Genomic DNA, 13,892 nt, shown 5'->3' with positions numbered 1-13,892 from the left:
TCATATATTAGTTTCACCTTTTAAGTTGCATTACTGAAATAAATGGACTTTTGCACAATATTCTAATTTTTCGAGTTTCACCTGTAATTCTCCAGGGCAGATTTTACAGGGCAGATTGTGAAGGGAGAGCAAATTACACACAAATAATACATTTCATTGTTTGGCAAGGGAAAATTGATGGTTGAATTCAGACTTAAGCAACAATTTTTCTTTACCATCACATTTCTGAACTAGTTTTTGACCTGTTAAAATTAACTGGTATTTATGATATTTTAGAAAGTTGAGTGATACAGTGGCCTAGAGGTGAAGCGCTTACCTTACAATCAGGAGGCTGTGAGTTTGATCCTAGGTAGTGGCAGATATTTCTCTCTCTGGGCACAATGAGTAAATATCAGCTGCGAACTCTGCATTGATGACAGAAGGGCATTCGGCCCGTTGATGCAAGGGATTATAGGGTGATTAAAATACATACATACATACACACACACACACAAAAGATTCAAGGTCCATCCCACCCCTGATAGGACCTAATGGTAAAGACTGCAATGACGACACCATTAAAGCCAACATCTTTAACACATTTTTTGGCTCAGTATTTGTAAACAGCAATGGATCATGCCCAGCATTTCCTAGCCGAACCACAGATAACTACAGTGATCTAATACATATCAATTTTACAGAAGACAATGTTGAAAAAGCACTACGCAATCTAAAACCATCCCTATCTATTGGACCGGATGGAATATGTGCCTATCTCTTTAAAAAGTTATCCACTGCCATAGCCGAACCTCTAAGCATAATCTTTGAAAAATCTTTCAGGACCAGTTCCTTGCCTAACCTATGGTCACAAGCCACAGTCATCCCCATCTTCAAAAAGGGAGACCCCTGCCTAGTTGAAAATTACAGACCAATCTCCTTATGCTGCGTCACCTGTAAAGTCATGGAATCAATTATTAACCAATCCATCATCCTCCACTTAGAGACAAACAACCTACTCTCCAATAAACAATTTGGTTTCAGAAAAAGCTATCCTGTAATCTGCAACTCTTACACTGCAAAAACATATGGACTACACAACTTGATCAGGGCAAAACAATAGATGCAATCTACATAGACTTCTGTAAAGCCTTTGATTCAGTGGTACATGACAAACTACTACTAAAAATAAAATCCTATGGTATCTCTGGACAACTGCATAACTGGATAGAAGCATTCCTGTCAAACAGACAACAAATGGTCAAAATTGGGAGTGTCCTATCAAATTCTGTATCTGTCAATAGTGGTGTCCCCAAGGCAGTGTTCTAGGACCAACTCTCTTCATACTCTACATAAATGACCTCTGTGATCATATTAAGAGCAACTGTGTTCTTTTCGCTGATGATGTAAAGCTGTTCAATACCACAGACAATACTGCTACCCTTCAAGAAGATCTTGACTGTGTATCAGAATGGTCAAACAAATGGCAACTTCAAATCTCAACAAATAAATGCTCTGTCTTACATATTGGCAAAAAAATCCGAAAATAAAATACAAGCTGAATAGTCAAGATCTTGTTGATGATCCAAGCTCTGTAAAGGACCTTGGAATACTCACCTCTAATGATCTAAGTGCTAGTGCCCACTGCAACTACATAGCCAAAAAGGCATTAAGAGTTGTTAACCTAATCTTACGTAGCTTTTCTCTGGTAATATCACACTACTAACTAGAGCATACAAAACATTTGCTAGACCAATACTCGAATACAGCTCATCAGTCTGGAACCCACGTTACGTATCTGATATTAGCACAATTGAGAAAGTCCAGAAATATTTCACAAGAAGAGTTCTCCACTCCTCTACTCGTTGTAGAATACCTTATGCCACCAGACTTGAAATTCTAGAACTAGAAAACCTTGAATTACGCTGTCTTCGGTCTGATTTAAGCATGGTATATAAAATCATACATTGCAATGTCCTACCTGTCAATGAATACTTCAGCTTCAACCATAACAACACAAGAACACACAACAGATACAAACTCAAGGTTAACCGCGCCAAGCTTGACTGCAGGAAATACGACTTTAGCAACAGAGTGGTCAATGTCTGGAATACTCTACCCGACTCTGTAGTTTCTTCCCAAACCCCAAAAACTTTAACCTTAGACTGTCTACTATTGACCTCACCCCTTTCCTAATAGGTCTGTAGGGGGCGTGCATAAGCGCACCAACGTGCCTACCGTCCCTGTCCTATTGTTTCTTTTATTTTTCTTTTATTTTTCTTATATGTACTCATTTCATGTATTCATAATTATGTATACACTTTTACTTATCTCGTAAACAATTGACAAATAAATAAAATAAAATAAAATAAAATTAATTAATTAAAAAATATTCTTCTCAACCATGTGTAATTAACTGTGGTTCCATACAGTATTAAAATTATTTTACGGTACTAAATGTCAGATATATTTGAATTATCTGCAATTTATTTAAAACGCCCAATATAGCAATATATTATGATTCAAATTTTAAAAACATTAATCTTGACTCCCTATGTTGAGGAATTATTGAATATCTTTTTACTGAATGATGAAAACCCTTTGCAGGTTCAGTGTTTAACAGTTGGTCAGACAACAGTACTTTTTCCCATGCTAGTTTTGTTTTTTCAGATGCATTGATATAATTTAATTTGTATTTTTCATCACTGTTCTTTATTCTTTTCCCCTAGCGATGTGCTCCTGCATCCATTCGCCTGATGGACAATACACAGTTTCAGTTTGGTAGGTTTTTAACTAAATTTTTAGGAATTGTTTTGGTAAAAGTACTAAGTACTCTGTACCCAGATCTTCCTTAAATTGTAAGTAGTGAATTGGAAGCAGCATCCTGAAATACACGGTCAATTCTTCCTGTACTTATTTTGTGTGCTGCAACTTTTTACTGTCTTATTCATCTGATAATAATTATCATAGCTCATTTCTGCAGTCAATATTCAAAGAACTATCCAGGTTATCCCAAAACACAATATGAAGCATGTGTTCTTGTAACTGCAGTAGCTAGTGATATCTACCACCTTGTTTTTATAAGTAACTTTTTTTTTGCTTTAAAAAAAAGTGTCAAAAATTGCATAAAATGCACTTAAGTTCTTAGATACATCCTAAATAGTTCTTGAGAACTTGGGTAAGCTTCCTTTGATGTTAACCTTGGTAAATTGTAACCCAACATTGCAGTCAGGAAACTAAGACATGACATGTAAGTTACTACTGTAAAGAGATAATAAGAGAATGACATTTGTTCCAGCAATTACTGTTTTCTCATCTGTTAATAACCAATAAGTGGTTTCATGAAATTCAAATGTTGCTAAAACATGCCAGGACTATAATATTGATTCGTTAGTTAGATTGAGCACGTTAAAATTTCTTGAACAGCTAATTGGGATAAGTAATTGATCATGCAACAAACTTTTTAAAAAAAATTAATGTGCAATCTCAACTTTAGTCACAAATCAACTTATAGGTTTTAGAAAAGAAAATAAGTACTATTCTACTTGGAGCAGATGTCCTATGAGAAACATAATATGCTGTTAGACAATCCTTTACTTTTAACATCAGTATTCTATTGGTAGGGTTGCAGTTGCAATATTATATGCAATAGGGCACTTGAAATATTCTTATCTCTCTTTGTATTTTGATGTATTTGGTGAGAACTGGTGAGGCCTATCTGGATTATGAAATTGGAAAAGTAAAAACAGGGTGATAGAAAAAATTCTCCCCTTCATTTCTCACCTCTCATGAGTAATGGCAAGGCAACAAACAAAAATTCCCCAAAGAGAAATCCCCAACTGTAGGAGCAGCAATAATGGTAAAAGTCGGTTCATTAAAAGCTTAAAGAAGTAATTGAACTTAGGTAAATATATATCCCTACAGTGAGTAAGCACAGATTATACTAAAATCTTTTACCTTATGCTCAGTGCTGTTTGTGATCCCCCCCCCCCTCCAAAAAGAGCCTTGAGAATGTGGAGGAGAATTAAGTTCCACATTCTTTGTGTGCTGGAGTCTTGATAAGGCTACCCGTACAATTATACCATGGAATATAAATCCAGGAAGTAGGCCAGGGTTATGTAGTGTATAATTAACATATCATAAAATGTGAGATCAAGAAGTAGAAGTTTATGCAAAAATGCTTTATTTCACTCTACATCTCAACATTTCCTGGGTTTGAAGTACATATGTATGCATCCAAATAATTAATGTATTGCATAAATTCCCATTATGCATATCTGAATTTTATTCATCTTCTGTTGTCTTACAATTTTTTTTCTCTTTCTTGGCAAGGTCATGCTCTTAAACCACAGGTTGCATCTATTTTTACATCACTACTAGATGGACTGAAAAAATTTTACATCACAAAGGTACCTAATTTTAATCTTGGCAATAAAAAAATACACGTTTTAAATAGTTTTGTATGTTTCGCATAAAGTAGTTTTAGTATGGATGGGTCTGGCAGTTTGATAGTGAACAGTGTCAAATGGTTTGCCAATGAGCAAAATCGCATGTGTTTTGCAATCTAAAATGTAGTTTATTTTGAACAGAAAAATGTTTTGAATATCTCATTCTGGTTTAAGTTACTCAAATTGTTTTGAGTATTCATTTTAAGTAAGGCAATATGGTTGGAACTTAACTTAGGATGTTATTTTGTTTAAAAAAATTGTCCTGCCTGGAGCAGACCAACAGGAGGGACCTGCTACTTTGACTTACGCTGCTTAGCGGGTTTTCTGGATGAAGTGGACAATAACAGCAGACATTTAAGGAGTGAGTGCATGGCACCCTGAGGGAGCCATTATGGACTAGCTGCCACTGGAGACTGATTGAAGTGTGAGCTATAGAGATAGAAAATATTACAAGGAACCATTGAACTCAGGACTGAACTGGTGCCTTTCTTGAAGTGGTTTGATTGGGGTCTAAATTATGATATCCACTATGAACCCAAGCATTAGTTGGGTTTGTTTGTTTTTAATACAGCATAATTTGGAATGTTTTTTAAATGATTTTTTTCCAGAATCTTTTCTAGTGAGAGATTATTGTGAGTGGTGCATAGAGTTCAGAAATATATTGTATGTTTGCATAGTAAAGTTTAGCAAAAAATAAAAAAGTACGACAGTGATAATACTGTCATATGCTATTGATATACAGCTATCTCAGCTCTTTAACATATTATTAAATCCAGACTATATAAAAACAAACTGCTCCATCTTCTCATTTCAAATATCAACAAAGAACACATCTCTTGAATCCATTCTTTAACGAAACCTTTAGTAGGATCAGAAACTATTCAGTAGAACTCCAGTAGACCATAATTTGTTCCATAACTTTGGCGATTTCTTCGTCTTCTAATGTTTCGTCTTCAGGAATTTCTGGATCAGGAGGTCATGTTTGATCACCACCCGAGTGTGTGTTCATGACCAGATTCAAAAATTTTGTGAATTTTTTGGTCGGAACCTGATTTGGTCGTGGTCAGAAGCGTTCGTAACCAAAGGTTCTACTGTATATTGGAAACATATCATTTATCAGTTTTTTTATAACATAAAAAAATAAAACATTCTTATTGTTTTTAAATTGTCTCTGGAGCCATTTACAGTATAGCATTATCATATTTCATTATTCCATTCCATTATTGGTATCATTCAAATATAGTATTAAATTTGGTTAAGGGCAATATATTGGTTAGCGGCAATATATTGTCTTTCACTGTGAAAAAATAACTCTGTGCATTAAGAACAATTTTATAACCTGTAAAAACACATTATTAACCTTGTAGATAATCCAATAATAAGCATACCATAGCTCCCTTCCCCCAAGCATTTGGATCTGAATTTAGCATCCTCTTTACCACCCAAAATGGGAGAAGGAAGTAAGTTATAACATGAGGCAGTGATTGATCCCTCTTGTTCTGCATTTCCATGCTTATAGAAATGAAACATCAGCATCTGCTGTCCCTCTGTTATTTTCTCCAGCTACCAGGCCTCTTGTTATTTCTGGATTTTACTTTGAAGAAATTTGATATTTGTTGGTATTGTATTTCAGTCTAATTGGGCCTGAAAAACTTCAAAAACTGAACTCTCAACTCCATTCTCTTTAAAAAAAAGTCATGTCATGCTTCTTACTTTTGAAATTGATCTTATCAAAAGTAATATGAAAATGAACTTATTGACAATAATAACGGAGATCTTGCTGTGCATGTTACAATAATATAATGCAGGTGCTTTCTTTCCACAGTTCAAAGGATTTGATCCCAATGTATTATGTGTTGCTACGTTGTTATTTGAGGGTGACAGAGAGAAAGTCCTTCAGCACGAAAAGCAAGTTTATGATATTGCTGCAAAATTTGGGTATGATTTTTTAAAGTTTTATTACTGCTACTTTTCATTTATTATCCTAAAATCTTTGCAGAGTTAAGTAGAACTGGATGGACCCTTGGGTGTCATGCATTTTTCAATTATAGAAAGTGAAAAAGTGAGAACAAACTAACGTTGCTGTGAGTCTCTTTTTAGCTGAACTTCCACATATCAATAATTACGTTTTTATAATAAATATTGCAAATATTATTGCTAAGTATTTTGCCTAAGCATGAATTTTGGCAAAGTTGTAACTATTACAGCAAAATGTAAATATTTGTCTCATTCAGTTGAAGTCATGTCTATTTATAATAGTTTTCTTTTTCTAATTTTTAAAAGCAACGTCTGATACTAAATGAGTCAATACAGGGAAGGAGAGTAATGTTTAGAGATTAAGGTATAATAATGTCCATTATTGACTTACAGCTGGAATGAACAAGTCTGTTTTAAAAAGGAAATTGTCTGTCTTTAATCAACAGAACTTGATTAATTATCTATATCCCACCTCCTGTCACCTATTGCTCTGTGCTGTTGCAAGGAAACAGAAAACATTTCACTTTTATAAGCTGAGTAATGGAAGGGTAATTTGTGTCCAACTGGTTTGATTGATTATGGGTCTGATAATGAAACTATGGTGAAGATATTTATTCAGATTACAACAACTTTATTTTCTATTTAAGAAAAAAAAATAACAGCATTGCTTACTGCTAAACAGATTTTTTGTTAACTTCAGTGGTTTTACAGGTTTTGCTAACAGCATTCTACTTTTCAATGTTATTCTATAAAACATCCCCAAACATCCCCAGACATTCAGATTCAAAGAAGTACGGTGCCTTTTGAAGTATAGATATCTATACATATATATTAATAATTTCATAATCAATTTGCATATTAAAACATGGGCTGTCCTACCAATTTCTTGCTCCATATCCTATCTGTACATCTCTGGTCAACTGTGCTTTGCTTTTGACCCGAAAGCTACAAAATGAATAATAAGATAGAGCTTCTATTAGTTGTTCTAGCTACTGATTCTGTACAGAAGCCCCGTATTGGTTTTTCTTGTACACTGTTCTTTGCACACTGTGTTCTTTGTCACAATGCCAGAGAAAAAGGGAGAAAATGCAGCCAGCTATTGAAAGACGTTGTTATACTTCCCACCAGGCAGCTGTTACTCATGTCTGGCTATCACTTTATCAAGCTGTAAACCCAGTTGGCTTTCAGGTTCTTGCTCCTTTGAAGACCCAGTAACAGCAGAAAGACGATAGCTCCGTGACATCAACCATCCCCGAGCCTGTTTAAACTGCCTTTCTTGCTGCATATAATCAAACATGTCGCTAGCAACCTACTCCCCTGACTCTTCCGTAGAACAGTGCTCATTAGCACCAACAAGTGGAGTCGAAGCAGCGGCCTTTTTAAAAACAAAACTTTCCTACTCTGAGGAATTTGACTAATGAGCATAAACTTAATGCAGTTAATTGACAGAATGCGGCAACGGGGCATTTGCGAGTACCAAAATATCCACGAGAGGAATCCCTCTAGATAAATATTTTATTTTCCCAAATCTTACCATACCTGAGAATGAGCTTGTCTATATGTTGACATCCAATATCATCATTTGAGGGCTAGAAAAGTCTGCTTTATTGTGTAATATATCCTGCCTTTCCACTCCATGCGTTAAGGTACCTGTGGGAAAAGGGGAGTTGACATATGTTATCCTTGCAAAGAAACCCTTTTGAGTATTCAGAGGGAGAGAGACTGGTTGGCAGAAAGGGACAGGTCCAAAATCTCTGGGGTGTGGTACAGACAAGAATTTGGGTTTCCTGGTCCAACTTCACCACTATACTGTGTTGGTAATCTTTTAAAATGATTTTTCTCTAAATCCTGCATAATATTTTTGCCAAATAGCAAAAGCTTTTGTCCTTTATCTTCTCAGTATTGTGTGGAAGTATCTGAACAGTGCAAAACTTCAGAGGGTTCCCATATCAACATATTGTAACGATGGACTTGGTGTCACTTGAAAATCTTATGTGCATATATGCACATGCGTATATCATTTCTTATGTCAATTATTATATCTAGAACTAAACTTAATCTATATAAATTCTTGCAACCAGGGGTAGGTTGCTACCAGTTCTGCCCGGTTCTATAGAGCCGGTAGCTCTGAAGAGCAGCAGACACCGAATCGGTAGTAACGCCAGTTGAATCTCACCCCTGCTTGCAACGAAAGTACAGGTAGTTCTGACTTACAACCATTCCTTTGGTGACCGTTCGAAGTGACAACGGCACTGAAAAAAAGTGACTTATGATCAGTTTTCACACTTATGATCGTTGCAACATTCCCATGGTCACATGATCAAAATTCAGGTGCTTGACAACTGGCTTGTATTTATGATGGTTCCAGTGTACCATTGTGATCACCATTCATAAGCTTCCCAACCAGTTTCCAACAAGCCAAAGTCGGGGGGCTGGATTTACTAAACAACCATGTGATTCACTTAACAGTTGCAGTGTTTCACTTAACAACTCTGGCAAAAAAGTGATAAAATGGGGCAAAACTCATTTAATAACTTCCTTGCTTAGCAACAGAAATTTTGGACTCAATTTGTGATCATAACTGGAGGACTACCTGTACTAGTATTATATCCTCAGAATGGCTAGTGTTGACATTTTAGAGCTAGAAAGTATAACATTTTAATATTATCAAATTGTAGCGGTCTTGCAGCTGGAGAAGACAATGGACAGAGAGGCTATATGATGACATTTGTCATTGCCTACCTTAGGGTAAGTTTATTCTACTTTTTGAACAATATATAAATACATAATTTTCCACCCTGCTTAACTTTGGCAAGTTATTGTAATAAAGCAAGAAAAAAATCCTGAACTGATTCCGTTCAGAAACATACCCATATTTCAGGGTTCCAGAACTCCTGGAAATACATATGAACATATGCTATTAAAATGTCCCTTGTACACCAAATAGTGATTGAAAGTTGCTAACAACTTTAATTGCCATTGTGACCAAGAGGTCATTACCCTTCTTTTGAGGAGGCCACTTTTCAGAAACCTCTAAAAAGTTGATTTTTTTTAAATTAATAAGAGCAATAATCTGAAGCCATCTGGTCCCTCTTCATGGTATTATTAGCTATTAATTTTATCAGGACTTTCTTGCAATTTTAATCCTTTTACTATATTTATTGTATGATTTTTTTTCTCTCGTGTTTGGTTTTAGATAGTAAATATATAGTGTTTGAACTTTTGAGGTACAATACTCATGGAAATTGAATTGTTTTGCTTCTTTTTTTGTCTTTGTACTTTATAAAATTATAGCTTTACAATGTTGCTTATAAGGTATACATTGAGTCCCTGATATATGTTACACACAGATTTGATAGAACAGGAAATTGAAACTAAGTTTCAGATACATTTTCTATACTCCTTGATTGAGCCTAGTCATTTAATTAGATAAATGCAGGTCTGTTGCCTCGATAATACCTTAATCATTTTCAGTTGCATATTCCTACATAGTAAATATATGAGTCTAAGATGGAATACTAATCCAAGGCTTTTCTGTTTTCTTAAATAGGACCTTGGCATGGATTATTATACGATAGGAGAATCATTTGAAACATCCGTTCCTTGGGATAGGTAAAATCAAAACATTCTCTATTCAGTGAAAATAAGTATTTTTATGTTTTTTTGCTGGAAAATTTATTAGAAAGTGGTGGTTTTAGGTTTTAATGATTTAAGTATTTTGTAGAATATAAAGATTGTTTCTGAAATAGTAGAAAAAACTATATTATTTGATAGTAAAACTTATTTCATTATTCCATGTGAAACATTTCAGTAATAATACATCAAGGATTCTTGCTGAAGTAAGGAAACCTATACATTTGGCTCCTAACTTCCCCATCCTCCAATAGAAGAACATCTTCTGCCCTCAAGCACTTTTTGAGCCAATAGAAGATCCTGTTGTTGTTTTTTTAAAGGACAATCATCATCTCTCTGGTGATGCCCTAATGAGCATAAGCAAAGTTAAATACAAATTTAATTTAAGTATAAATTATAAAAATATAATATGGTTCCCCAAATCTTATAATTAGAATTGTTTAATTAAATGGCTGTATTGATACCATCTTCTAAAAACCACCTAAATGTAGTCCTGTAATTGATCTTGTGATTCTGAGAGACTATTACGTTGGAAATGCTCAATTTCACATTTCTAATATTTGTTATGACTTTGTCATTTTCCAGACAAATTCTAATTTGCACGTGATTTCCATAATTTCCAAGATATTATCAATTAAGGGTTTAAGTTATAGGAAACTGCTCTAGAACTATTCAGACCTTTTTGATCTTGTGGCTTTCAAGTACCAAGTATATTTTCATTATTTATATTTGGTTTTTACAATTAATGTAATCAAATTTGTAACCTTTACTTGGTCATCTGGTTCTCCTTATCACATTCAGAGGAATCTGGAGAGCCAAAATAATTGCCCTTGGTGGAAAAAGTCCTGATAAAGAGAACTATCCATCTACGTCTTAAATTTAGGGAGCTTTAATCAAGATAAAAATTGTAACATATTTAAATATAATCCCAGTTTCTATTAGTTGTTTAATGATTATTTTGTGGCAATATGTACATTTAAGAACCAAGCAGAAATGTACAGGCACATTTTACTTTTAATGATTCAGAATTAATGATTAATTCTGAATTAATGATTCAAAATTAATCCTTGTATAAATCCATCACAAAGTGTTACTGATTAATACGTTAAAAATTTTTGATTTTTTTTTAACTTTTATACTATTTTACCTTTAGGGTTCTTGATCTGTGCAAAAATGTAAAGGAAAGAATAACAAGAGAATGCAAAGAAAAAGGTGTTCAGTTTCCACCATTTGCTACCTGTCGGTAAAGCATCTTTATATAAATTAAGTTCCAAAATGGGTTGGGTGCCCTATAAGTGATATGTAGACTTATAGTATGATCTTTATCGCTCCCAGAATCCTTTTAAAATCATGTCATTATAATTTTGCACCAAAGCCCTAATGCTATGTCGCCTTATTTATTTGGTGACCAGTTTTTGTAAAATAGCTTCAGATGCCCACTTTGCATCAGGTAAATCTCCTAATTGCTACCAAGAAAGTTAAATTACAACAAGCCCTTATCTTGTTTAGAATCACCACAGTTGTCATACAAAATTTAATGTGCACTTAATCTAAATCATCACTCGTCGAAGCAAGTCAGGTTTCTAAGTTATAGTTTGACCTTTGCTTTTCTCTGTTGATCGGATTGAAATTTCAGTCATAGTTCAACTTCAGCAGTATTGTTATCCCTATAATGCAGTGTTTTCTAACCTTAGCCATTTTGAGATGTGTGGACTTTCCAGAATATACCAATGCTGGCTGCAGTACGTTGCTATTTTGGGGCTTTGGGCTATAAATAAAACTTAATAAACCAAACTTAAGAGAGATGGGAGTACTTGAGTTTAACTCTTGTTCTGGTTCACACATTATATTACAATTTTGCTATTCCTGAAGAAGACATTCTGCTGGTTGTTTTCTCCTTGTATATAGCTTTGGCTCTCCCTTTTTACTCTCCCGTAGTAAAATGTTGCATTGGGAATGTAAAGTCCCGCAGCTAGAAATTATGGGAATATTGGTTCAAATACATCCCAGTGTTGCCACATTGTTTATTTGTAAACTGGATTCTTTGTGCAAGAATACAAAGTTTTTGATCTGATTCCCCTCCCCCTTTTCAAATAAAACAGGGTAACACAGATGTATGATTCCGGTGCATGTGTCTACTTCTATTTGGGCTTTAACTACAGAGGAATTAGTGACCCTATTCGGGTTTATGAAGAAATAGAGGTAATTCTACATATTTAATAACGTAAATGTTGTAGATAAAGTGTATGCTTAATGTTACCTAAACCAAAGTTAAACATGAAACTGGCTGATAGCTTTAAGGAGATGTTTATTTTTTTATGACCTTGTTGGTCATCTGTTTCATTGACCCTAAATTTCCTGGTGGTTCTCCCATCTAAGTTCTTATCAAGTTGAACTCTCCTAAGTTTTCCCCCCCAAGTTCTAACCTCATTTCTCTTTTTTGCTGGTCTCTATTTCCTCCATCACCCAATTGCAACCACAATTTTTGGTTGCGACACTTTTCTGTTTGTTTTGCTTTTAAAAAACAGTCTAGGATATTTGCAGAACTCTAACATTAAAGTTTTGCCTATTAACAGAATTGGATGGAATAAGTGAGGATAGTCTAGATACAAATTGCAACTAAAATTATGTTTACATAGAACTTCAGAATGAAAATGCTTTGAAAGGAGTGGTTTTCATTTTTATCAGGGACTTTTAAAAACATTTTGGAAACATGTCTCTCAAAAGGTAAATTGCAACTAAACTACTGTCCTTATTTAAGTGTAAATAATGTAACACCCCTTTTCTTGAAATTATATATTTGCTGGTGACTAAATGAAACATACTATCTTGCCTGCTTCAACAACTGGATAATTTAAATTACTGTATTCCTTTTAGACAGCAGCTAGAGATGAAATCCTTGCTAATGGAGGAAGTTTGTCACATCATCATGGAGGTATTGTTACAGATCATAGTTTTTTAAATATTCACTTTATAGTAGGGATTTTTGATTCATATATATATAAAAGGAGAAAAGATACTCCTGCAGATTATAGCCCAGTTAGACTGCTCAGCATCATTAGCAAATAATATACTTGTCATCTCTCCTGGAAGCTTATAGAGCGGCTGGAACATAACAGTTGAACTGGCCAGTTTTAGAATCTGTCAGGCATGCTCAGTTAATACACAGAGAGACTTAAGAGAACTGTACAGTTATCTGTCAGTGTATAAAATGCTTTGTATTTGATACTCCTGTGGAAGGAATTAGAGCAGCGGTTTGCAACCTTTCCAGCTTGGCAGACCAGCGGAAGCGGGGGGGTAGAGGGAGGGTTTTATGCGTCCCTCTTTCACAAATGCAGCTGCACACATGCACACGCCACTTCCCTGGCCCAGTTTCAAACAGACTGCAGCCCAGCACTGGGCCGCAGACTGGGGTTGGGGACCCCTGAATTACAGGAATCTCCTGCAAATAGATACCTGTTTTTACTCACGCATAATTTTACAATAACCTGTCAATAATAATGAAATATATAGAACAAGAGCCTAATCTGAGTGGAATCAGAAATTTTACAGGCTTCCTTGTTATTAATTTTTTTATGTGATCCTACAATTGAAATCTTTACTGATCCTCTTTTTCATCTTTGTATTTTATGTAAAATACTTTTGCTATGCTGTATTCCTATATATAGATGATTTTGTAATGTTTCCTATAATCCCAGTTGGTTTGAAAAAGTCTTAATGCATTCGGACTGCATGGTATTGTAATGCTTATTATAGCCAAATAGTTTCAGAATATATAGCCACAGCTATGTCCAAATTGGCTCCAATTGTCAAGATTGAAGTACTGTCAATCTGGAATATTTCCATCCACGTTGAAAT

The 13,892-nt window shown here is 34.7% G+C and overlaps 1 protein-coding gene and 1 long non-coding RNA gene across 3 annotated transcripts in view; one reads left to right on the top strand and one right to left on the bottom strand.

Annotated features, from left to right (window-relative positions):
• The window catches only part of LOC148127961 (uncharacterized), a 36,060-nt gene extending 28,734 nt beyond the window's left edge, over positions 1-7,326 (bottom strand). Inside the window, exons 1-2 of the long non-coding RNA XR_015740748.1 lie at positions 7,281-7,326; positions 317-404 (exon numbers count right to left, since the gene is read on the bottom strand). This is a non-coding gene — a long non-coding RNA (uncharacterized LOC148127961). The remainder of the gene's footprint in view (positions 1-316; positions 405-7,280) is intronic.
• Positions 1-13,892, top strand: part of AGPS (alkylglycerone phosphate synthase) — a 62,433-nt gene that overhangs the window by 36,348 nt on the left and 12,193 nt on the right. For both annotated transcript variants that reach the window (XR_015740738.1, XM_026697012.2), the window contains exons 12-19: positions 2,706-2,757; positions 4,309-4,385; positions 6,250-6,362; positions 9,080-9,149; positions 9,952-10,013; positions 11,188-11,277; positions 12,137-12,236; positions 12,912-12,969. Coding sequence is in view for 1 of the 2 variants with exons in the window: in XM_026697012.2 (XP_026552797.1) it covers positions 2,706-2,757; positions 4,309-4,385; positions 6,250-6,362; positions 9,080-9,149; positions 9,952-10,013; positions 11,188-11,277; positions 12,137-12,236; positions 12,912-12,969 (622 nt within the window). In the remaining variant the exon portion in view is untranslated. The remainder of the gene's footprint in view (positions 1-2,705; positions 2,758-4,308; positions 4,386-6,249; positions 6,363-9,079; positions 9,150-9,951; positions 10,014-11,187; positions 11,278-12,136; positions 12,237-12,911; positions 12,970-13,892) is intronic.

The sequence above is a fragment of the Pseudonaja textilis genome, chromosome 1, assembly GCF_049901715.1.
Source record: "Pseudonaja textilis isolate UNSWEBS1 chromosome 1, rPseTex1.2, whole genome shotgun sequence".
Classification (NCBI taxonomy): Eukaryota; Metazoa; Chordata; class Lepidosauria; order Squamata; family Elapidae; genus Pseudonaja; species Pseudonaja textilis.
This window is presented reverse-complemented; position numbering and strand designations above follow the sequence as displayed.